Source organism: Phacochoerus africanus, chromosome 4 (genome assembly GCF_016906955.1).
Source record: "Phacochoerus africanus isolate WHEZ1 chromosome 4, ROS_Pafr_v1, whole genome shotgun sequence".
NCBI lineage: Eukaryota > Metazoa > Chordata > Mammalia > Artiodactyla > Suidae > Phacochoerus > Phacochoerus africanus.
The window spans coordinates 7,108,431-7,130,199 of NC_062547.1; the positions used below are offsets into that span (position 1 = coordinate 7,108,431).

General features: G+C 54.7%; 2 protein-coding genes across 3 annotated transcripts; one reads left to right on the top strand and one right to left on the bottom strand.

Annotated features, from left to right (window-relative positions):
* Window positions 1–6,810: 6,810 nt before the first annotated feature.
* Window positions 6,811–17,577, top strand: NAALADL1 (N-acetylated alpha-linked acidic dipeptidase like 1). 2 transcript variants are annotated; one of them, XM_047775332.1, is made up of 18 exons: window positions 6,829–7,073; window positions 7,158–7,330; window positions 7,411–7,532; window positions 7,934–8,056; window positions 10,563–10,846; window positions 10,950–11,054; window positions 11,829–11,914; window positions 12,015–12,134; window positions 14,237–14,322; window positions 14,418–14,481; window positions 14,567–14,634; window positions 14,880–14,971; window positions 15,046–15,136; window positions 15,878–15,959; window positions 16,045–16,218; window positions 16,293–16,380; window positions 16,490–16,582; window positions 16,905–17,577. In XM_047775332.1, the coding sequence occupies exons 1-18, from the start codon at window positions 6,883–6,885 to the stop codon at window positions 17,089–17,091; spliced, it is 2,229 nt and encodes a 742-aa protein (XP_047631288.1). In that variant the 5' UTR covers window positions 6,829–6,882; the 3' UTR covers window positions 17,092–17,577. The 2 variants fall into 2 exon arrangements, with proteins under 2 accessions (XP_047631289.1, XP_047631288.1); XM_047775333.1 differs by lacking the exon at window positions 16,905–17,577 and having other exon boundaries at window positions 6,811–7,073; window positions 16,293–16,401; window positions 16,490–16,555.
* Window positions 17,566–21,304, bottom strand: SAC3D1 (SAC3 domain containing 1). The gene is made up of 3 exons (XM_047775334.1): window positions 20,923–21,304; window positions 20,178–20,758; window positions 17,566–18,172 (listed from the first exon to the last, which is right to left on the bottom strand). Exons 2-3 carry the CDS (start codon window positions 20,749–20,751, stop codon window positions 17,670–17,672), a joined length of 1,077 nt encoding a protein of 358 aa, XP_047631290.1. The 5' UTR covers window positions 20,752–20,758; window positions 20,923–21,304; the 3' UTR covers window positions 17,566–17,669.
* Between the last annotated feature and the right edge of the window lie 465 nt (window positions 21,305–21,769).

The following is a 21,769-nucleotide window of genomic DNA, read 5'->3' on the forward strand; positions in this document are numbered from 1 at the left end:
GGAATCCAACTAGGAACCATGAGGTTGCAGGTTCGATCCCTGGCCTCACTCAGTGGGTTAAGGATCCGGCGTTGCCATGAGCTGTGGTGTAGGTCGCAGATGTGGCTTGGATCCTGCGTTGCTCTGGCTGTGGTGTAAGCCAGCAGCTACAGCTCCGATTATACTCCTAGCCTGGGAACCTCCACATGCTGTGGGTGCAGCCCTAGAAAAGACAAAAAAGAAAGAAAGAAAGAAAGGAAGGAAAGAAGGAAGGAAAGAAAGAAAAGAAAAAGAAAGAAAGAAAGAAAGAAAGAAAGAAAGAAAGAAAGAAAGAAAGAAAGAAAGAAGAAAGAAAGAAAGAAAGAAAGAAAGAAAGGTGGATACAAGAAAAATAACACAGGAGTTCCCATTGTGGCTCAGTGGGTTAAGAACCCAACATAGTGTCTCTGAGGATGCAGGTTTGATCCCTGGCCTCACTCAGTGGGTTAAGGATCCATCATTGCCACAATCTGTGGTGTAGGTCACAGCTGCAGCTCGGATCCAGCTTTGCCGTGGCTGTAATGTAGGCTGGCAGCTGCAGCTCTGATTTGACCCTTAGCCCGGGAACTTGCATATGTTGCAGCACGTGAGGTCATAAGAGGAAAAAAAGAAAAAGAAAATAACACATACATATATATTTAAGGGAGAGAAATAGAAGACGTCTTCAAATAAGATTGCGATATCAGGAGTTCCTGTCGTGGTGCAGCGGAAAAGAATCCAACTAGGAACCTGGAGCCATGAAGTTGCGGGTTCAATCCCTGGCCTTGCTCAGTAGGTTAAGGATCAGCTGTGGTGTAGGTCGCAGATGCGGCTCAGTTCCTGCGTTGCTGTGGCTGTGGCACAGGCCGGCAGTTGTAGCTCTGATTCACCCCCCTAGCCTGGAAACCTCTATATGCCGTGTGTGGCCCTAAAGAGCAAAAAAAAAAAAAAAAAAAAAAAGATTGCTAAATCAGATAGTCAATATCCTATAGAGTAGTGTTTTCAAAGCCCCGTAACCCTAAGGGTAGTATGATTTACTGGGCAGAATTCTCTAGTGTAACATGGAAAGAACCGTGACCAGCTTTCTGTCTTATACCCGCGACAGAGGGACACTAGCCAAGAGGGTGGGAATTCAGGTTTGTGGCCCCTTGTCAGACCCGCTATGACTTAACACCAGCTCTGCAGGATCCTGCCCAGGCCCCAAACTGATGACAGACTTGCTTAGTGAAGGTTTGATTTGGTCACAGCTTCAGGCTGAGCCGAGCTCTGCCAGAGCAGCCCTCCCCTCCCAAGACTCCACTCTCCTTCCCTGGATGTGCAGGGGTCCCAGGCGCATCCCCCCACCCACTTCCTGATCAGCTCTTGACCAGCAGCCTAGCTGACCAGTGACCCGGCCGTACAAACAGATGTCTTCCCTTTTCGTGAAGGGACTCACCTGATTGAAGGGGATAGGTGGACCAACAGATAAAGGGTTAAATCAAATCAGTTGAACCACTTAAGGACTTCTATCAACAAGATGCAGTCAGAGTTCCCACTGCGGCACAGTGGGTTAAGAATCTGAATGCAGGGGCTTGGGTTGCTGAGGAAGTACGGGTTCATCCCCAGCCCGGCATAGTGGGTTAGACAATTCAGTGTGGCTGTGGCCACGGTGTAGGTCGCAGCTGCAGCTTGGATTCAATCCTTGGTCTGGGAACTTCCATATACCTCAGGTACGGCCATAAAAAAATAGCAATAAATCAAAACAAAACAAAACTCCCCCAAAAGACAAGAGAGTCATCAGCACGGTCCCATTTGGTAGGTGGCCGTTTCAGTAGGCAAAGAAACTTACATACGAGACTTGTCTTGGATGCCACAAGACAGGTTGATCTCTGCATCTGCCCTCGAGAATCTTGAAAATGTATATAGAGGGTTTAACTGGGTTCAGTCCATGGTCTCAACACCACCTTCCTCTCTCAAGGCTGCGTCCTTAAATCAGCTCCTAGTGTGAGACACTCTGAGGACAGGAGAGGGGGTGAGGAGCCCCCAGCTGCCCTGGTCTAGCTCGCAGGTCCACCAGCTGTCACGTCCTCTTGATGACCTCTGCCAACAGTCTGTAATTAATACGCTTCATATAAATGGGATACTACAGTGTGGTATCCTTTGTGTCTGACTTCATTTGCTTATTTATTTATTTATTTATTTATTTATTTAATGCCGGGTCCGAGCTGCATCTGCGACCTACACCACAGCTCACGGCAACACTGGATCCCCAACCCACTGAGCGAAGCCAGGGATTGAACTTGCATCCACATGGATACTAGTCAGATTCGTTTCCACTGCGCCACGACGGGAACTTCCTTGTTTGCTCATCTTTATGTCTTCGAGGTTCATCCCTGTTGTTACAGGTAAGAGTATGTAAAAGTAGTGTGTTCTTTTTATTGCTGTATAACTATTCCATCACTCATTTAAAAAAAAAAAAAAGAAAGAAAGAAAGGCTTCTGGACTTGCCGTGTGGCTCACAACAACAACAAAAAGTCTTCCTCTGAAAACCTCCAACGTCTCAGCTTGGGAAATCGAGCACATGTGGCTGCATCGATAATGCTAAGCTGCAGAGTTCTCCCGAGGTGCAGTGGTGTAAGGATGCAGCATTGTCACTGCAGCGGCTGGGGTCCCTGTTGTGACATAGGTTCGACCCCTAGCCCAGGAACTTCCACAAGCTGTGAGTGTGGCCCCCAAAAATGCTTGGCTGCAGAGAATGGAGGTAGTTACAAAGGCCCCCTCCCCAGTTATCTGTAAACCACAGAAGAGCTGACAGATGTCCCAGATGCAGCCTGGTCACAGCTCCGGGCTCAGTCCCTACCAGCATTCCTGTTGACCCCATATCCCTGCAGTTCTGCAGCCCAATCAGGAAGGCCTTTTCAAGGGGAGGTCCCACCAAGCTGGACATTACCTGTTCTTTTATTATTATTATTATTATTTTGCTTTTTAGGGCTGCACCCACGGCATATGTAAATTCCCAGGCTAGGGGTCAAATCAGAGCTGTAGCTACCAGCTACACCGCAGACACAGCAATTCGGGATGCAAGCAGAGCCTGTGACCTACACCACAGCTCAAAGCAATGCCAGATCCTTAACCCACTGAGCGAGGCCAGGGAATGAACTCGTGTCATCATGGGTACTAGTTGGGTTCATTACCGCTGAGCCACTACCGGAACTCCTCCAAGAGACTTTTTTTTTGGGGGGGGGAGGTCTTTTCTAGGGCTGCACCCATGGCATATGGAAGTTCCCAGGCTAGGGGTCTAATCGGAGCTGTAGCCACCAGCCTTCACCACAGCCACAGCAACATGGGATCCAAACCACGTCTGTGACCTACACCACAGCTCACGGCAATGCCAGATTTTCAACCCACTGAGCAAGGCCAGGGCTCGAACCCACAACCTCATGGTTCCTAGTCAGATTCGTTAACCACTGCGCCATGACGGGAACTCCTCCAAGAGACTTTTATTTAAAAGATGGTGTTAGACACCATAAGCAGGTGCTTTAGGTGGATGGAAGTGACGCACTAAAGAAACAGCGGCGCATGGGGACTTCCTGGAGCCCATCCTGGAGCAGCGAGGCTGCCTTAGACAGGGGCCCACCCATCCCAGTGCTGTTCCCTCTGACTTTCTCAGCAAAATAGGAAGCAACGTCATCAGCTGAGGGTGAGGGTAGAGGAGGTGTTGGGAAGAGAGGAGGGGGTATGAAAACGCCAGCCAGGAGTGGCGGGGCCGAGGGCTGCTCAGATGCTAGGATCACAAGCTTAAAGTGAGATCTGCAAGGTCGTCTGACTCCGCAGGCACATTCAGGGTCAAGGGTGTGGGTGCAGAATAGGCGGAGGGCCAGATGTAAACAGGTCTGGGGTGCACGTGACCAAAGCAGAGAGGCTCAAGGTGAGGGAGAGGGTTTGGGAGGGACTCGGGCTGGGCAAGGAGAAAGGTGAGCACACGTGGAGGTGACGGAGGGTGGAAAGGAGCTGGCACCAGTGGACTGGCAGTCCTGGAAGGACAGGAGAGTGACCGAGGGAGGGCAATGGGACGATAAAAAGGAAGTCAAACATGTTAAATACCTGAGGTGGTTCCCGTCAACACCCACCATCCAGGATGTCCAGAGAGGAGTCGTGCCATCCTCCCCGCCAAGATGGGGACAGAAGATTCAGCACGTTACTATCTGGTGCCTACAGCAGTGTAGACAGCAGCCGACTCCTACAGCCCGAGCTGGAGTTCTCAGGTGTCGCCCACTCAGATATCACACATTCTCACCCACATGTCATGCCTGTGGCTTCATATGTTCAAAGGGCTAAATCCTTCCGGGAGGGGATGGGGCAGGGCCACGTATCTGCTGCTTCATGGTGGCATCACCATATCTGTTCCTCGACTTATCAGCTGACCTTGGTGTCTGGCTGGCAGCCTGGTGGCAACTGTCCTCCTGTGCCCTCGCGAGGAATGCGTGTGCTTGCCACACTGATGGGCTTCTGATAAGATCTGATGCTGGGTGCTGATAATCAGCTCTCTGGGAACCGTGGTTTCTGGTGCGCCTCCCTGGAGCCTCTGATTACACCATACCCCACCCCTGCCACGCTAACGCCTTGCCAGCAGCACCAGGGGAGACAGGCACGGGTACAGGTGAGTGGGGCTGTGAGCAGTAGGAGAGGGGCTGCTCTGAGAAGGTGCTGTGAAACCACACACACAGACTCACACACAGACATACAGAGTCTACCATACCCAGCATCCCCAGTTCTTTGAACCTCTTTGGGCCAATCAGTGGGGTGCAGCCTGGCTGGGCAGACCCAAGACAGGATAGGCCATGGTGGGTCTCAGTGGGCCTGGCTCTCTGTGAAGTCTGAAAGAGCCCCACCATTTATACTGAGTATGTGGTGCCTCTCGCTCCTCCTCAGCCCGTGAGCACGCTGGGCCATTAGCAGGCGTGGCCTGGCCCTTGCCTTCTCATCCTTAGAGGAGCCCCTCAAATACTCCCTTCTACTTATTTTTATTTTTTGCTTTTTAGGGCTGCATCCATGGCATAAGGAGGTTCCCAGGCAAGGGGTCTAATCGGAGCTGTAGCCACTGGCCTACACCACAGCCACAGCAACGCCAGATCCTTAACCCACTGAACAAGGCCAGGGAGCGAACCTGAATCCTCAGGGATACTAGTTGGGTTTCGTAACCCGCTGAGCCACAACGTGAGCTCCCTATTTATTTATTTATTTATTTATTATTTATTATTTTTAAATGCTCCCTTCTAGACAGAGTTTGTCGTTCTTTCCACAGGGAGCACACCGATCCTCCCTCACTACAGGATTGAACCCAAAAGCCCATCCGGATCACCTGCTGGACTTGAGTTCCTGGGCACCTTGGCTTCCCCAGGGCCTGGCCTGGATCTGGCATAGAGCTGAATAGATGAAAGATGCTTGCAAGTATAAGTGAAGGAGTGAATAATGGATGGATGGATGGATGGATGGATGGAAGGATGGATGAATGAGAGGGGGAGTGGGTGGAAAGGAGGACAGGTGGATAAATGGGTACGCAGGAGGATGAACAAATGGATGGACTCCTATTAGGCACAGGGGATGGAGGAAGAGGTCACTGTCAAGAAAGCGTGGGGACTTCCCATTGTGGGGCAGCAGAAACGAATCTGGCTAGGATCCATGAGGATGTGGGTTCCATCCCTGGACTCTCTCAGTGGGTTAAAGGATCCAGTGTTGCCATGAGCTGTGGTGTAGGTCACAGAGGAGGCTCGGATCTGGCATTGCCGTGGCTTTGATGTAGGCTGGAAGCTGCAGCTCTGATTCAACCTCTGGCCTGGGAACTTCCATATGCCACAGGTGCAGCCCTAAAAAGCAAAAGCAAGAAAAAAGAAAAAAAAGAAAGGAACAAAGAAAAAGTGTGGCCTTCCCTGGTTCTCTCCTCCTGTCCTCTAGAACAGTCTTCCTTTCTAAGAGTCCCACTTCCTCCCACAAGCTGGGACCCCTGCAGGACAGATACAGAGAAAGCTTCTGGCTCCCTCTTCTTGCCTTAGCTCTAGGCTTAGCATTGTAGGGGGTCAGATGAGGCAGGAGCAGCTGAGATGTACGGAGTTCCCACTCTGCGCCCAACACCTGGATGGACATTTTTATGGATGTGGTCATATTTAATGAAAACAGCACCACAGTTTTGTGAAACATGTTCTGTTATCGCATTTGACAGTAAAGGAAACAGGTTCAGAGAAGCTAAGTGAATTGCTCGAGGTCACACAGCTTATGTCTAACAAAGAATGAGATTTGAACTTAAAACCTGCTCAAGTAGCCAGGGCTGGGTGTGCTGGGGATGGAGTGACACTGAGGACACAGAAGCAGGGATGACAGGCAGCAAGACAGGGAGGGGCTCTGAGTTCTAGTCTTCCCTCCCGTGGCCTTTTTTTTTTTTTTTTTTTTAAGGGCCGCACCTGCAGCATCTGGAAGTTTCCAGGCTAGGGGTTGAATCAGAGCTACAGCAGCCGGCCTACACCACAGTCACAGCGACGCCAGATCCAAGCCATGGCTACGACCTGAGCCACAGCTCATGGCAACACCTGATCCTTAACCCACTGTGCAGGGCCAGGGATGGAACCCGCATCCTCATGGGTACCAGTCAGGTTTGTTACCGCTGAGCCACAGCGGGAACTCCAGGCCTCCGTGTTATTGGGAGACCATGGGTGAGACTGCCCCTCTCTGAGCCTCAGTGTCCGTGCGTGATGCCCCTTGGCACTCTCATCTGGGTGAGTCCTGCGGGAAGCGCCTTTACTTTCCCTCCCAGTTAGTGGCCAAAGGGCAGGGCCACCCACGAGGTAATGGTTAACTGGATCCAATGCTCCATCTATAAGGAGCCTCCTCGGCTTGCCAAGACAGCACAGGATGCAGTGGGTGAAGGTGCTTGGAGGGGTGGTGGGGGCCGCCGCCCTCTTAGGGCTGGGAATCATCCTGGGCCACTTTGCCATCCCCAAGGGGGCCAACCAGCCAGCTTCCCAGGAACTGGACCTGGACCCGGAGATCCTCAAGACCGTCATGGGACAGCTAGATGCCAACAGAATCCGAGAGAACCTTAGGTGAGAGGCCTACCTGCCTGCCCCTCCTGTTTGCCAGAGGCCCCTCTCTGACCCCGTGCCTGCCCCTCCCTCTCCCCCCTGCAGAGAACTCTCCAAGGAGCCGCATGTGGCCTCCAGCCCCCGGGATGAGGCGCTCGTGCAGCTGTTGCTGCAGCGCTGGCGGGACCCGGACTCGGGCCTGGACTCAGCCGGCACCTCTGAGTACGAAGTGCTCCTGTCCTTCCCCAGTCAAGAGCAGCCTAACCACGTGGATGTTGGTGAGGTCCTGCTCTGGCCTGGGAATGCCCATGGGCTGGGAGCCTCCCGGCCCCGTCCTGACACTGCCCTCCCTCCACAGTGGGTCCCTCTGGGGACATCCTCTTCACCTGCCGACGAAGCGAAGAGAACCTGACTAAGGACCAGGAGGCGCCCGATGTGCTGCCACCCTATGCTGCCTATGCTCCCCCTGGAACCCCTCAGGTGGGCCTGGGACGCCCCCTCCCCACTGCCATGGCTCAGCTCCCCCTGCCTCCCCCAGCTTCTCTCGTTCTGACTCGGGGCAGTTGAGGAAAGGTGCTTCACCTGGGTCTCAGCTCCACTCCCGCAGGATTTGTTTGGGTCCACATTCCTTGGCGACTCCTTTTGCCCATTACTTAGTCATTCAACAAACACTAATGGGTCCTGCTCAAGGCCAGGCCTGATACAGGGTCCCTGGACACAGAGAGTGGAGGAAACCAGGTGTGACTTTGTCTTGGGGAGCTTATAAGCTCTGAATGAGGTAGGGGAGCAGTCTAAATCCTTTGTTCTGCCATTCAGCCTTCCTTTTCTTTCCCCACCTGCCTTTCCTGGGCCTGGATCTAAAGGTCATCTCTTGGGAATAGGGCCTCCTTGTCTACGCCAACAAGGGCTCGGAAGAAGACTTCCTGTACCTATACAATAAGGGCATCAACCTGCAAGACACCATCGCCCTCACCCGCTACGGGGGTGTAGGGCGGGGGGCCAAGGTAAGCAGCAGCTCCCAGTGCAAGGGGCCGTGTGGGGACAGGGGCTGTGTGGGGAGAGGGGCCGGCCATGGACAAGGGGAAGTGGGGGGCAGGGGACGGAGCCAGGCTGAGTGGTGCACCAAGGCCTGGGTTGGGGCAGGAAGGCGACTCCTCCGGCCCACTTTGGCCTGCCTTGGGACTCTGCCCAGCCAGGCTCTAGCCCATTGATTGGCCCAAAGAGCATGTAGGTGCTGTGTGACTTTGGGTGCCTCTCCTAACCTCTCTGAGCCTTAGGAAATAAAGGAATTGGGCAAAAGTTTCAGGTTCGATATTCTGGAAGTGCAGGTCCTCCTGTGAAGTAGTTCTTCCGAATATCCCCGTTGGCCCTCCCCCACCCCCAACTTGCTCCTTTTCAATATACAGTTTTGACTGAGGATTACATGTCTATGATTTTAAATGTTTATTTACTTATTTACTTTAAGTATAAAAAGGTAAGCGTGAGAGAGGGGACTAGGGAGTTAGTGTTTAGGGGGTACAGAGGTTCAGTTTTGCAAAACAAAGAGTTCTGGAGATCAGTGGAGGTGATGGTAGCACAATGAGAATGTACTTGATGCCACTGAATTGCCTGCTGTAAGATGGTTAAGAGTAAATTTTATGTTACCTCTATTTTATCACAATTTAAAAACACGTGCTCGTGATAAGAGGTGGGGGCAAACAAGGAAAGAAATGAGAAGAAAGGGGAACAAGCATGGTAGAATTATACAGATTATGGCAATTCTAGTTTGAAAAACAAAAAGGTATAGAATGGAAAAGTTTTCCCATAATGCCATCCTCCAAAGAGGTAGCTTCCCCCCCTCCCCCCTTCTTTCCTGCTGCTTCCAAGCCATGTGGAAGTTTCTCGGCTAGGGATCGAATCCATGCCACAGCGATGAGCCAAAACTCCCCTATTTTGTTGTTATTGTTCTAAAACATATTTAACATAAAGCTTACCATGTTAACTACTTTTTAGTGTACGATGCTGCGGCATGAAGACGGCTCACAGTGTTGTGCAACCATCACAACTATCCATTTCCAGATGCTTGTATGCTTCCAAATGGAACGCTGGGAGTTCCCGCCGTGGCGCAGTGGTTAACGAATCCGACTAGGAACCATGAGGTTGCGGGTTCGGTCCCTGCCCTTGCTCAGTGGGTTAAGGATCCGGCATTGCTGTGAGCTGTGGTGTAGGTCGCAGACGTGGCTCAGATCCTGCGTTGCTGTGGCTCTGGTGTAGGCCAGTGGCTACAGCTCCCATTGGACCCCTGGCCTGGGAACCTCCATATGCCACGGGAGCGGCCCAAAAAATCACAAAAAAAGACAAAAAAACAAATGAAACACTGGACCCATTAAACATTAACTCATTCACTCTCCTCCTGCAGCCCCTGGGACCCTCTATTTGACTTCTTATCTCTACGAATTTGCCTATTCTGGGTTCCTCCCATATGAGGAATTATGTGATGTTTGTCCTTTAGTGTCTGACTTATTCACTTAGCATAATGTTTTTGAGGTTCAGATGTTTCAGAACTTCATTCCTTTTATTGGGGGGGGGGATCTTTCTGCAGCATATGGAGCTTCCCAAGCTAGGGATCAAATCAGAGCTGTAGCCACCGGCCTATGCCACAGCCACAGCCACAGCAACACCAGATCAGAGCCACATCTGTGACCTACCCCAGAGCTCACGGCAACTCCGGATCCTTAACCCACTGAGCAAGCCAGGGATCGAACCCTCAACCTCATGGTTCCTAGTCAGATTCATTTCTGCTGTGCCACAATGGGAACTCCAGAATTTCATTCCTTTTTAAGGCTGAGTAATATTCCCCTGTACGTTGTATACTACATTTCACTTACCCTTCACCAGTGATGGACAGCTGCACTGTTTCCACCTTTTGGCTACTGTGAACTGCACTTATAAGAACATGAGTATAGGGGAGTTCCCATCATGGCCCAGCAGAAACGAATCTGACTAGGAACCATGAGGTTGCAGGTTTGATCCCTGAACTCACTCAGTGGGTTAAGGATCTGGCATTGCTGTGGTGTAGGTCGCAGATGTGACTCGGATCTTTTGTTGCTGTGGCTGTGGCTGTGGCCGGCAGCTAAAGGTCCGATTGGACGCCTAGCCTGGAAACCACCATATGCCACAGGTGTGGCCCTAAAAAGCAAAAAAACAAAACAAAACAAAACAAAAACACATGGGTATAAGGCCACATCCTCCTTTTTAAAATGGCAGTTGCACAGGACTCTGCCGTAGGTGCTTGGTTTATTTCATGGCCCCACTGACGGTGCACTGGCTTGCCTGTGCCCAGCAGCCCTTCGCGCTCTCAAGCAGCACTGTTACAAATGACTTGTGTGGGCATTATCTTGCTGGGTGGGCAGGCAGATCTGTCCTGGCTGCCACAGTAAGGGCGGGGGGTGGGGGCATGGATGGGGAAGAGGAACAGGATGTGCTCCCTTCCCGCCCTCCCCTAACCGCAGCCTCCTCTGCCTCCTGCAGGCTGTGAATGCCGCCAAGTACGGGGTGGCTGGGGTGCTGGTGTACACGGACCCCGGCGACATCAACGATGGGAAGAGCTTGCCCAACGAGACCTACCCACACTCCTGGGGTCTGCCTCCCTCGGGGGTGGAGCGAGGCTCCTACTTTGAGTATTTTGGGGACCCCCTGACTCCTTACCTTCCAGCCAACCCCTCCTCCTTCCGCCTGGACTCTGCCGATGCTTCTGGATTTCCCCCAATTCCCACTCAGCCCATTGGCTTCGAGGATGCAAAAGTCCTCCTCTGGTGAGCTTGTGTCCTGGGGTCTCCTGCCCACCCTCCAGTGGCCCCCAAACTTCACCCCCCCACACACCCTTATCTGCTCTAAGGGCCTCCCCCTCTTCCCTAGTAACCTCCAAGGAAACTCAGCCCCAGAGGACTGGCAGGGAGCCCTGGGCTGTGACTACAATTTGGGACCTGGCTTCCGTCCTGACGGCAACTTCTCAGCAGACAGGTGAGATGGGCCCCCTCCCTCCCTACCTCTCCCCTCCTCCCTTGTTATACTTCCTCCACTCTGGGCTTCCTCTCTGCTCACTTCAAGGCCTGGACTTTCCCTTTCTTCTCCCCCCACCCTGTCCCTGATCCCGAAGTATCTGTCTTGTCTTTGGGGAAACCTGCGCAACAGATGTGTGCCCCACAAGGCTCTGTGGGGTCCCCCCACCTCATCTCGGACCCCACTTCTCCAGCCTCCCTCTCTCTTGAACACACCAAGCTTGTTCCCAAATCAGGACTGCCTCTGCCGTTGCTGTTCCCTCTGACGGGAACACCCTTCCCCACGCTCTGCCACTCCTGCCTGCACCAACTTCCCTACCTGCCACCAGGTACCCTCTCAAACGGGCAGCTTGTCAATGGCCTCCGAGCCCCTTCGCCGCCTGCGGTTGCTCACTTCCTTGGAGTCTGCCTCCCTCGGGAGAAGGGCGGTCCCTCTCGCGAGGGAGACAGCCATGGTGGGGATGGGGGTGGGGGGGTGGGGGTCCCACGTCTGTCTCAGTCATTGCCCAGAGCCTGGTACCGGCGTCACTAGGTATCCACTTAGTGAGTGAGCGAGCACGGAAGAAAACTGGAGTCAGAAGAGCTGGGCTCTAGCCGCCCTGCGTCTCCGGGGACTTCCGGGCAAGCGGCCTTGCCAGGCCCCTTTCCTGCTCTGGGCTTCGGTTTCTCCTACGCTAGCGTCGGTGGGGGGAGCGGGAGATGCCAAGACGCTTGTCGTCCCCCTTCGCTCCCGCAGCCAGGTGAACGTGAGTGTCCACAACCGCCTGGTGCTGCGGAACTCGTCCAACGTCCTGGGGATCATCCGCGGGGCCGTGGAGCCAGGTGAGCGCCTCCTCCCCGCTCCGGAGCCCCCAGGACGCCGCCCACCGCCGAGCGCCCCCGCCCCGCTCTCTCGGGTTTCTGACTCTGCCCCTCCCGCCAGACCGCTACGTGATCTATGGGAACCACAGGGACAGCTGGGTACACGGGGCCGTGGACCCCAGCAGTGGCACGTCTGTCCTCCTGGAGATCTCGCGCGTCTTGGGGACTCTGCTGAAGAAGGGTGAGGCAGTCTCCCTCCCCTGGATAAGGAACTTTATCCCCTGGAGGTCACCTCCAGCCCACTGCGCCCTGTGCTTGTGGGCATCCTGTCTCACTTCCTCTCTCTCATTCTCCAGGGCCACTTGTGCCAAGCTTGAGGGCCCTGGGGGCAGACATGCATGGGCATCAGCCCAGTGTTGTACAGGGAACTCGTGCAATACCTTCTGAGGGCCTCCTGTGCCCTCCAATGAAGCGAGGCCAGATGGGGCCCCAAGCAAGGCAGTGCCCAGATGGCCCTAAGGAAGTCTCAGTTCACCTGGGGAGGGGATGGCAATTGTTAACTTAACAAGTATGTCCCCTATGCCTACTGTGTGCCAAGCCAGTTCAAAGCACTGGACATCCCCCAGTGAACACCAGAGTTCCTGCTGTAATGACAACAGTGAAACACGCAATAAAGAAAAACATGTACAGGGCTTGCTGTGAAGACAGCGGTTCCGGGTGGGGGGGGGTGGGATTCAGATGGAAGGCAAAGCATGTGGGAAGGAGCAGCTGGATCAGGTGGCAGAGCTGTGTATTTCCTAAAAATAAGGACATTGTTGGAGTTTCCTTGTGGTGCAGTGGGTTAAGGATCCAGCGTTGTCACTGCAGTAGCTCTGGTTGCTGCTGTGGCACAGGTTCCATCCTTGGCCCCAGGGAACTTCCACATGCCATGGGCATGGCCAAAAAAAAAAAAAGGACATTCTCTTTCATAACCACAGTACAATGATCAGAATCAGGATATTAACAATTTTCCCAGCTTTTCTGATGACTTTTAGAGCAAAAGAGTTTTCTGGTCAAGTTTCTGGTCAAGAGCCAGTTCAGGATCACGTGTGTGCATGGTAATTGCATGGATCATCTGTATTAGTTCCTCAGCTGTTCTTTCTTTCACGATCCTGATATTTTCTTGACTGTCTCTCAATTTGAGTTTGTGCTATTATATTCGGGTTACGCATTTTTCGCCGAAAAGTGTGTAAGACTTTGTTATTGCGAACATGTAGTCATTTTATACTTCAAAAGTTTTCATTTAGGAGTTCTTATTGTGGCTCAGTGGCAACAAACCTGACCAGCATCCATGAGGATGTGGGTTTGATCCCTGGCCTTGCTCAGTGGGTTAAGGATCCAACGTTGCTGCAAGATGCAGCTTGGATCTGGCATTGCTGTGGCTGTGGTATAGGCTGGCAGCTGCAGCTCTGATTCGACCCCTAGCCTGGGAAACTTCCATATGCCGCAAGGTGCAGCCCTTAAAAAGACAAAAAAAAAAAAAAAAGTTTTTCGTTAAAACGAAAAGATGAGGACTGATCAAAGGGGACTGAGTAGCAGGCAGAAATGGGAGCACAGCCAGGAGCACGTGGTGCCATGGAGGGTGAGGGGGAGTCCGAAGGAGGTGAGGGGCCGAGCAAGGACCTTGGAGGCTTCCGGGAGGTGGCTGAGGATTGTGGCAGGAACAGTGAAGGCATAGAGGCTGGAGATGGAAACCAGGCTGCAGGAGGCTATGAGAAGCAACGTGCGGCATTGCTTAAGCCCCAGGACTCTGGAGCTAAACCTTGGATTTGAACGCTGGCTCTCTTGCCTACCAGCTGTGTTACCCTGGGCAACTCATTAAACTTCTCCGTGGCTCAGTTTCCTCAGTGGAGATAATGATACTCTGTCCCTCAGGACGTTGTTGTAAGGATTGGTTCAAAAGGCATCGTGCTCGAAGGAGAATGTGAATAGGTATCTTCACCAAGTGAAGACGACTGGGGGGAGTTTTGCGCGGGACGCGTAGAGGAGAGGTTTGGGGTACCTTTAGTCGACACAGATGGAGAGGAGAGGGTGGCAGGGCATTCTGGCAGAGGGGACCACCTGACCGACGAAGACCGGTGAAGACGGGCGTTGGAGGCAATGTCGGGGTTGTCGCAGCAGAGGAGAGGCGCTGGTGAGAGGAGGATGGAGCCTCAGGGAAGGCTGGGCTGGGGAGGTGCCAGCACCAGTCGCCCGCCGCCCCGCCCCTTCCAGCCCTCCCTCCCCTCCACATCCCTAACCTCCCCCTAAGCCACCCCAGGATCCGCGGGATCTTGCCCTCCAGCCCTCTATCCCCCTCCCCAGGCACCTGGCGTCCCCGCAGGTCAATCGTGTTTGCGAGCTGGGGGGCAGAGGAGTTTGGGCTCATCGGCTCCACAGAATTCACCGAGGTGAGTGAGCCTCGCAGGCAGGCGCTCCGGGGGTGCGGGGGGGGGGTCCCCGGGGCGGGGCAGAGCGGGGCTGACGTCGTCCTGCCCACCTGCAGGAATTCTTCAGCAAGCTGCAGGAGCGCACCGTGGCCTACATCAACGTGGACATCTCGGTGTTTGGTATGAGGGACGGCCGGGCCGACTGCGAGCAGGGAAACGAAAGGGTGGGGCCCAAATAGAGTCTTTTTCTCTGATCCTTTCACAGCCAACGCCACCCTGAGGGCGCAGGGGACGCCCCCGGTCCAAAGTGTCATCTTCTCCGCAGCGAAACAGGTGGGAGGGGGAGGGGCTGGGAGCCAGGCCGCGGGGAGGGCCGTCGGGGCGGGGCCACGGGGGTAGGCGGGGCTGGAGCTGGTACTTCTAGAGGGACGGCGGGTGGGACGGAGGCTGTGGGCAGGGCCTTGCAGGATCCGTAGGACTGTGCGTGGGCCGGAGACTCGGTGGTCAGAGCGGAGCACCGGTCTGGTAGTTGGATCTGAGGAGGGGCCAGCCCGAAGACTAGATTCTCCTCTACTCAGATCCCGGCACCAGGGCGCAGCAGTCTCAGCATCTACGACAACTGGATCCAATATGTCAACCGTAGCAGCCCGGTGTACGGCCTGGTCCCCAGGTGAGCCCAGAACCGGAATGGGGACCCTGGACTGGTGAGCTGGCCCAGCACCGTGACCATCTTCCTTCCCGCAGCTTGGGCACTCTGGGCGCTGGCAGCGACTATGCACCCTTCATTCACTTCCTGGGCATCTCCTCCATGGACCTTGCCTACACCTATGACCGGGTAAGCGGGCACACCCTCCGCCCCCAGCTTGGTGCCTTCCTGCCCCCTCCTCTCCTCTGGGCAGCTCCAGTGCAAACTGAATCTGGCGCCATCACTCAGTAGCTGTGCTGCCTCCGCCAAGTTTCTTAACCTCTCCTGGACATGTCTTCCCGCTTCTGTGTTATTTTATCAAATTTAAGATACTGCTGAGTGGAAGATGCCCTGTGCTGATACGCACTATTCAGGAGGGGAAAAAAATCACTGTCAGTTAGTTCCAGGATGACATTGACTGTAAGAAGCATTCTGACTCCAGAGATCTTAAAATGAGAAAAATATTTATCTCAGAATAGATGAAATAACCATATAAAACAGGGATGGTCTGAGGGTGAACTGAGATACAAAGTGCCCAGATTGTGTTTCCCTCTTTGAGACTCCAAAAAGCCCTCTCTCCCCTCCAGGGCCACCTTGCTCCTGGGTGGTGAAGCTGGGACTTCAATCCTCTTGTCTGACTGCAAAGCCCTAGGTTCTTCTCCTTCATGTGAAGCAGGAAACTGGCATCTGATCCAGCTCTGCCACTTGTTATCTGTGTGATGTCAGGAAAGCTACTTCACCTCTCTGAGCATGTTCCCTCGTCTGTAAAGTGGGGATCCTAGAACCTTCCTCACAGATGTGGTGACAACTGAATTGAGATAATGTCTCTGCATCGTACAGCTCCTTCCACTTCCCATTCTAAGCCTGCCAACTCTGGCCTTATTCCCTCAGAGCAAGACGTCAGCCCGGATCTACCCCACCTACCACACTGCCTTTGACACCTTCGATTACGTGGACAAGTTTGTGGACCCTGGTGAGGAGGGGGGGCAAGGGCCATCCTGAGGCTGGAGGAAGATGGGCTGAAGACTGAGCCCTGGCCTTGTCACCCTCCCTGCAAGGTTTCAGCAGCCACCAGGCTGTGGCCCGGACAGCGGGCAGTGTGCTTCTCCGGCTCAGTGACAGCCTCTTCCTACCTCTTAACGTCAGTGACTACAGCGAGACCCTCCACAGCTTCCTGCAGGCTGCCCAGCAGAACCTTGGGACCCTGTTGGAGCAGCAGAGCATCAGCCTGGGTACGGGGCCCCCCAACAATGAGGCATGGGGAGCCCTGCACCCTCAGAGCTAAGATGCTGGCTGTTCCCCACAGGACCTCTGGTGACTGCAGTGGAGAAGTTTGACGAGGCAGCCACAGCGTTGGGCCAGCACTTATCAGCACTGCAGAAGGGCACCCCTGAGTGAGCAAGGGCTGCAAGCAGGTGTCTGGGAGGGTGGCGTCCAGGGCAGAATGCAGGCTGGAGTTGGGCTGCTGGCTAGAAGGTGACCAGAAGGTCCTGTCACCTCCAGCCCCCTGCAGGTGCGCATGCTCAATGACCAGCTGATGCTCTTGGAACGGACCTTCCTGAACTCGAGAGCCTTCCCGGACGAACGCTACTATAGGTGAGCCTGTCCCAAAGCTCTTGGGAGGTGAGGCTGGGCAATGGGCACCCACCCGAAGGAGGGCAATGTCAGTTGTGCTGGCCTTTAGCACACAATCCAGCCCCTGGAGACCGCTGGAGAGTCAGGCTCACAGGAGGGGAGGCAGATGGGTCAATGTCACCCTGGGAATAGAACCTACATCTCTTCCCCCCAGCACTGCTGTCAGAGCCCAGCTTTCAGAGGCAGTGGAGGGGTGCTTCTGTGCCTAGCTGTGCTCCAGGCTGAAGCCCTCCTCTTTCCTGGCCTCTGAATGACCCTGATCCTCCCTCATTTCTCCCATCAGCCATGTGCTCTGGGCACCCCGAACCGGCTCTGTAGCCACGTTCCCAGGCCTGTCCAATGCCTGCTCTAGAGCCATGAACACCACTTCTGGATCTGCAGCCTGGGCCGAGGTGCAGAGGCAGCTCAGCATCCTGGTGGCGGCCTTGGAGGGTGCGGCAGCCACCCTGAGGCCTGTGGCTGAACTCTGACCGTAACCCTCATTCTTCAGCGCCCACCCCCCTTTATTCTAACCCTCGCGAACTCCAATTCTGAGTGTGTTGCTGTCTTCCTTGCTATCAGGAGAGGACACGGCCTCAGGGCCCTCTCACACTTCTGAGGCAACAGCTCGGGGCCCCACCGCTGTGGACACTTGAGGGCAATGACAAGCCCCAGATGCAAATTTCCCTCATTCTGGCTCTTGGTTGGCAGAGGGTGAACAGGAGACAGCGAGGGTGGCAGTGGCAAACACACCAGCTGCCCTTGGTGGTGGATGGGTGAGGATGGGATGAGTAATGCCACGCTGGGATGTCAACTTACAGACCACAGAGCTACCCCTCAGGCATCAGAGGCAAACTGAGGCGCAGGGTGGACAGGGCATTGCCCAGGTTGGGTTCCCCTCCCCCCAACCCCCTAACATGTCTCCACCCCTCCCTGCTCTCCCCCACATAAACGGAATCTAACTGTTGTCCCTGCAAGACAAGGTCCGTTTATTGCACGAGAACTGTGAACAAGAAACCTGAGTGCTCCAGCCCCGTCCTGGGGCTCGGGGAGACTGCACAGCCTCTCCTCACGCTGGGGACTGGGGTCTGTTCACAGCCTCATCTTCCTCCTCTGCCATGACCACCTCTTCCAGGGTGCGCCCCCCAAGTTTGCTCTCCACCAACACCTGGCAGGTCCCGGCAGGTGGCGGCCCCTCCTCCCTGTAGCGACCCCTCAGGAACACAACTCTCTCCTGTCCATCTAAGGGCAGTCCGTGAGCCTGGCACAGGTCCCGGGCCTCCTCGGGCCCATCTAGGGCCAGGAGGTGGACCATGAAGCTCAGGGGCAACGGCTGACCCTTGGGGGTGCTCAGAGCACGAGCGAGGCGGGCCAGGGCTCCCCGGCGCGCACGGCCCACATGACACTGGACAGCGCAGCTCTGCAGGTAGGGCAGGGAGCGGAGCAGGCGAAACAGGCGTGCAGCGTTGCCTTCGCGGAAGGCGGAGTCCACTGCCAGGGCGGTGCGCAGCGCCGGGCAGGAACGCAGGGGGGCCGGCAGCTGCAGAACCTCGTGAAGGGCCTCCACGGAGCCTGTGAGGGTGGGGAGCCTGAATGAGGATGCTCAGGCCTTGCTGGAGCAGGCCCACCTTGCGGCCCATCCCCTAAGGTCTCCCCCCGCCTCCTCTCCCACGTGCTGCGGCCCTCAGCCACGCCCACCTCCTCTGGCCGCCAAGAGCTCACTCCCTTCTCCCTCCGTTCCCGCCACAGCCCTCCCGGAGGGCCAAGCCTAATCTTCCTCCCCCTTTCTCCCTCAGCCCCTTCCTAGGCCATAGCGGAATCTCTGGCGATTCCCGACACCCCCCTGCTCTTTATCTTTGCAGGCCCGCACCTGTGGCATAAGGAAGTTCCCAGGCTGGGGGTCAAATCAGAGCTACAGCTGCTGGTCTACACCACAGCCACAGCAACATGGGATCCGAGCCTCATCTGCGACGTACACCACAGCTCAAGGCAATGCTGGATCCTTAACCCACTGAGCGAGGCCAGGGATCGAGCCCACATCCTCATGGATCCTAGTTGGGTTTGTTAATCACTGAGCCATAAAGGGAACTCCCCAAACCCCTTCACGTAGTCTGAGGAGATCCTCCGGATAGTGAGACGGCGTTTACAGATGAGGGAAACAGGCCCAGGAAACTTAGTGACTTGCCCAAGACTGTCCCAGAGTATATATGCAGCAGAACCTGACCCAACCAGATTCAAGTTTTCTGATTTTGAATCCAGCTCTTTCTCCACTGCCCGTAGTGTCCCATAGATTTAGAAGTCAGCCCCGCCACTCCTTCCCCTGTCTGCCTGGTAAGACAATTTCCTTTTCAAATTCTGCCCCTGCTCCCCTTCCAGGAGAATCATGACACTACAACCTTGGGTCACTAACCTGAGGCTTCTGACTATTAAGAGGTTGTGAAGTTAACAGCATTGATTTACAATTAAATAGAACAGAATTTATTAAAATGTACCATCCATCCATAGGGAAAAAAAATCTAGTCTTGAAAACTTCTGTCTCAGATATATTTGTTGGCATATGTGTTCTCAACTGTTCTGCAACACTGACTGAACTGAAGTTTTTTGTTTGTTTGTTTTTGTCTTTTTGCCTTTTCTAGGGCCACTTCCTTGGCATATGGAGATTCCCAGGCTAGGGGTCTAATCGGAACCGTAGCCACTGGCCTACGCCAGAGCCACAGCAACGCGGGATCCGAGCTGAGTCTGCAACCTACACCTCACGGCAATGCCGGATCCTTAACCCACTGAGCAAGGCCAGGGATCGAACCTGCAACCTTGTGGTTCCTAGTCAGATTCGTTAGCCACTGTGCCAGGATAGGAACTCCTGAACTGAAGTTTTTTTAAAAAGCTTGAGGAGTTTCGTTGTGGCGCATTGGGTTAAGTGGCACTGCCATCACTTCAGCAGCTTGGGTTGCTGCTGTGGCTCGGATTCAATGTCTGGCCAGGGAACTTCCACATGCCACAGGCAAGACCAAAAAACAAAACAAAACAAAACAAACAAAAAAACAAAAACAACTTAAAAATAACTATCTAGGAATTCCCATTGTAGCTCAGTGGTATCCATGAAGATGCAGGTTTGATCTCTGGCCTCACTCAGTGGGTTAAAGGATCCTGCCTTGCAGTGAACTGTGGTGTAAGTTGCAGACGCCACTCAGATCTGGTGATGCTGTGGCACAGGCCAGCAGCTGCAGCTCTGATTTGATCCCTAGCCTGGAAACTTCCGTATGCTGAGGGTAAGGCCCTAAAAGACAAAAAAAATTTTAAAAATCACTGTCTAGGTCAACTTTCCCATTCCGACCCCATCCCCTCCACTTCTGTTAAGAAAAAACTGAGACCCAGAGATGGGAAGGGCCAGAAGGTCCAGGTAAGGGCTCAGCGAATCTCGCACACTGCCTGAGACACACATTTAGGAGACAGGAACGGAGAGGAGACGGAGCTGGTGGTGAGGTTTTTAAGCTTCTCCTTCCTTTCCCGGCTTTCACTGTCCCCACAGAGGGACGCTTGTCCTTGAGCTCTGCTCGGTCGTGGGGACCCAACTCACCCAGGTTATAAAGCAGAAAGAGACCCTGGAAGGTGGCCTGGCGAGGGTGTGGCCCGGCACCCAGCGCGTAGCAGCGCCGCAGAGAACCGAAGCTCTCCTGCACCTGGGCCTGAAGCAACATCGGATCAGCCAGCCCGTGGGATGCGTTGGGTTCGAGTCTCGCCACCACCGCCAGCAGCACTGCTAGCGCCGCTTCCAGCACCAGCGCTGCCTCGGCGTCACCCGCGCCCTGCAGGGCCAGGTCCAGCCGCACCGCCCGCAACCGGTCCGCCACGAAGCTGGCCACCTCGGCACGAGATGCGTCGGTGCGCTCGGCCACCTCTCCGGCCAGATAGCGCACGGTGGCCAGCAGGACGGACGGCGGACGCAGCTGGCTCGGCGGGGGCCGCGCCTTCCCGGCGGCCGGCCGGCTGTATTCCTTCACGGCGCGCTGCGGGTCGGCTCGAGGCCGGTCCCCAGGGCACCCCGGCGCCACCTCGAAGCGGTGCAGGCGGCACTCCTTTTCGCGCCGGGTGCGCTCGTTGGCCGGACACATATCCAGGCACGTGCCCAAAGGCAGCTCGTAGCCGGGCATGGGTGGGCTGAGGGGAAAGAATGCTTGCTCAGCATCCAGGAGACAGCGGCGGCCACTCGCCCCATCCTGCGGGAGGGCACGCCGACGCCGGTAGGTGTTCAAGGGAACTTTGAACCCCCCAGCCCGGTCTAAGCGTCCCAGCCGCCCGTTAGGCCAACGCCGTCCTCTCACCGACTCCGGTCGCCTTCCAACTGATCCTCGAACAGACCTCCCGAGATGCTCTGCGTTGCCGTTCAGGGCGGTCAAGACTGTCCCGTAGGCTCAGGTCCCGCTAAAGCCCACCCATGATGCACCGCTGTAGTCTGGGCCACTCCCATGATGCACCGGTTTGTAGTCCCTTCCGCGACCAATCGCTTTGTAGGAGAGGCGGGGCAGAAGTGAGGCCACGCCTTCCCAGGCTCCCGCCCTCAGCTTGGCTTTGGATCACCAGCCCAAAATAGGAACCCCGGCTCTGGGTCCTCTTGATCATCCTTTTGGGCCGACAACCTGGTTCAAGCAGCCTGCCATTCTCTTCTGTTTCCCTGGACACCCTTCTCCCTATTTTCTAGATCAGGGGTCAGCAAACTTTCTGCAACAAGCTAGACAGTAAATGTCCTGGAATTTACAGGTCACAACTAGTCAACCCTGCTACTCTTCAGTTCTGCTGGTGTAGCGAGAAAGCAACCACAGACAATACTAAACGAAGGCCTGGTTGTGGTCCAATAAATTTATTTTTATTTTTATTTTTTTTTGGCCGCACCTGTGGCATGTGGAGGTTCCCAGGGCAGGGATAGAACCTGCACCACAGCAGCAACCTGAGCCATGGCGGTGACATCGCTGGATCCTTAAGCCACTGCACCACAAACGATCTCCAAAATCTTTTAATTTATTTCTGTTTTTTTCTTTTTCGGCCACCCCCACGGCATACGGAAGTTCCTGGGCCAGGGATCCAATCTGAGCAGGAGCTTCGACTTGCATCACAGCTGCAGCAACACCAGATCTTTAACACTGTGCCCGGGATCCAACTGGTGCCTCCATA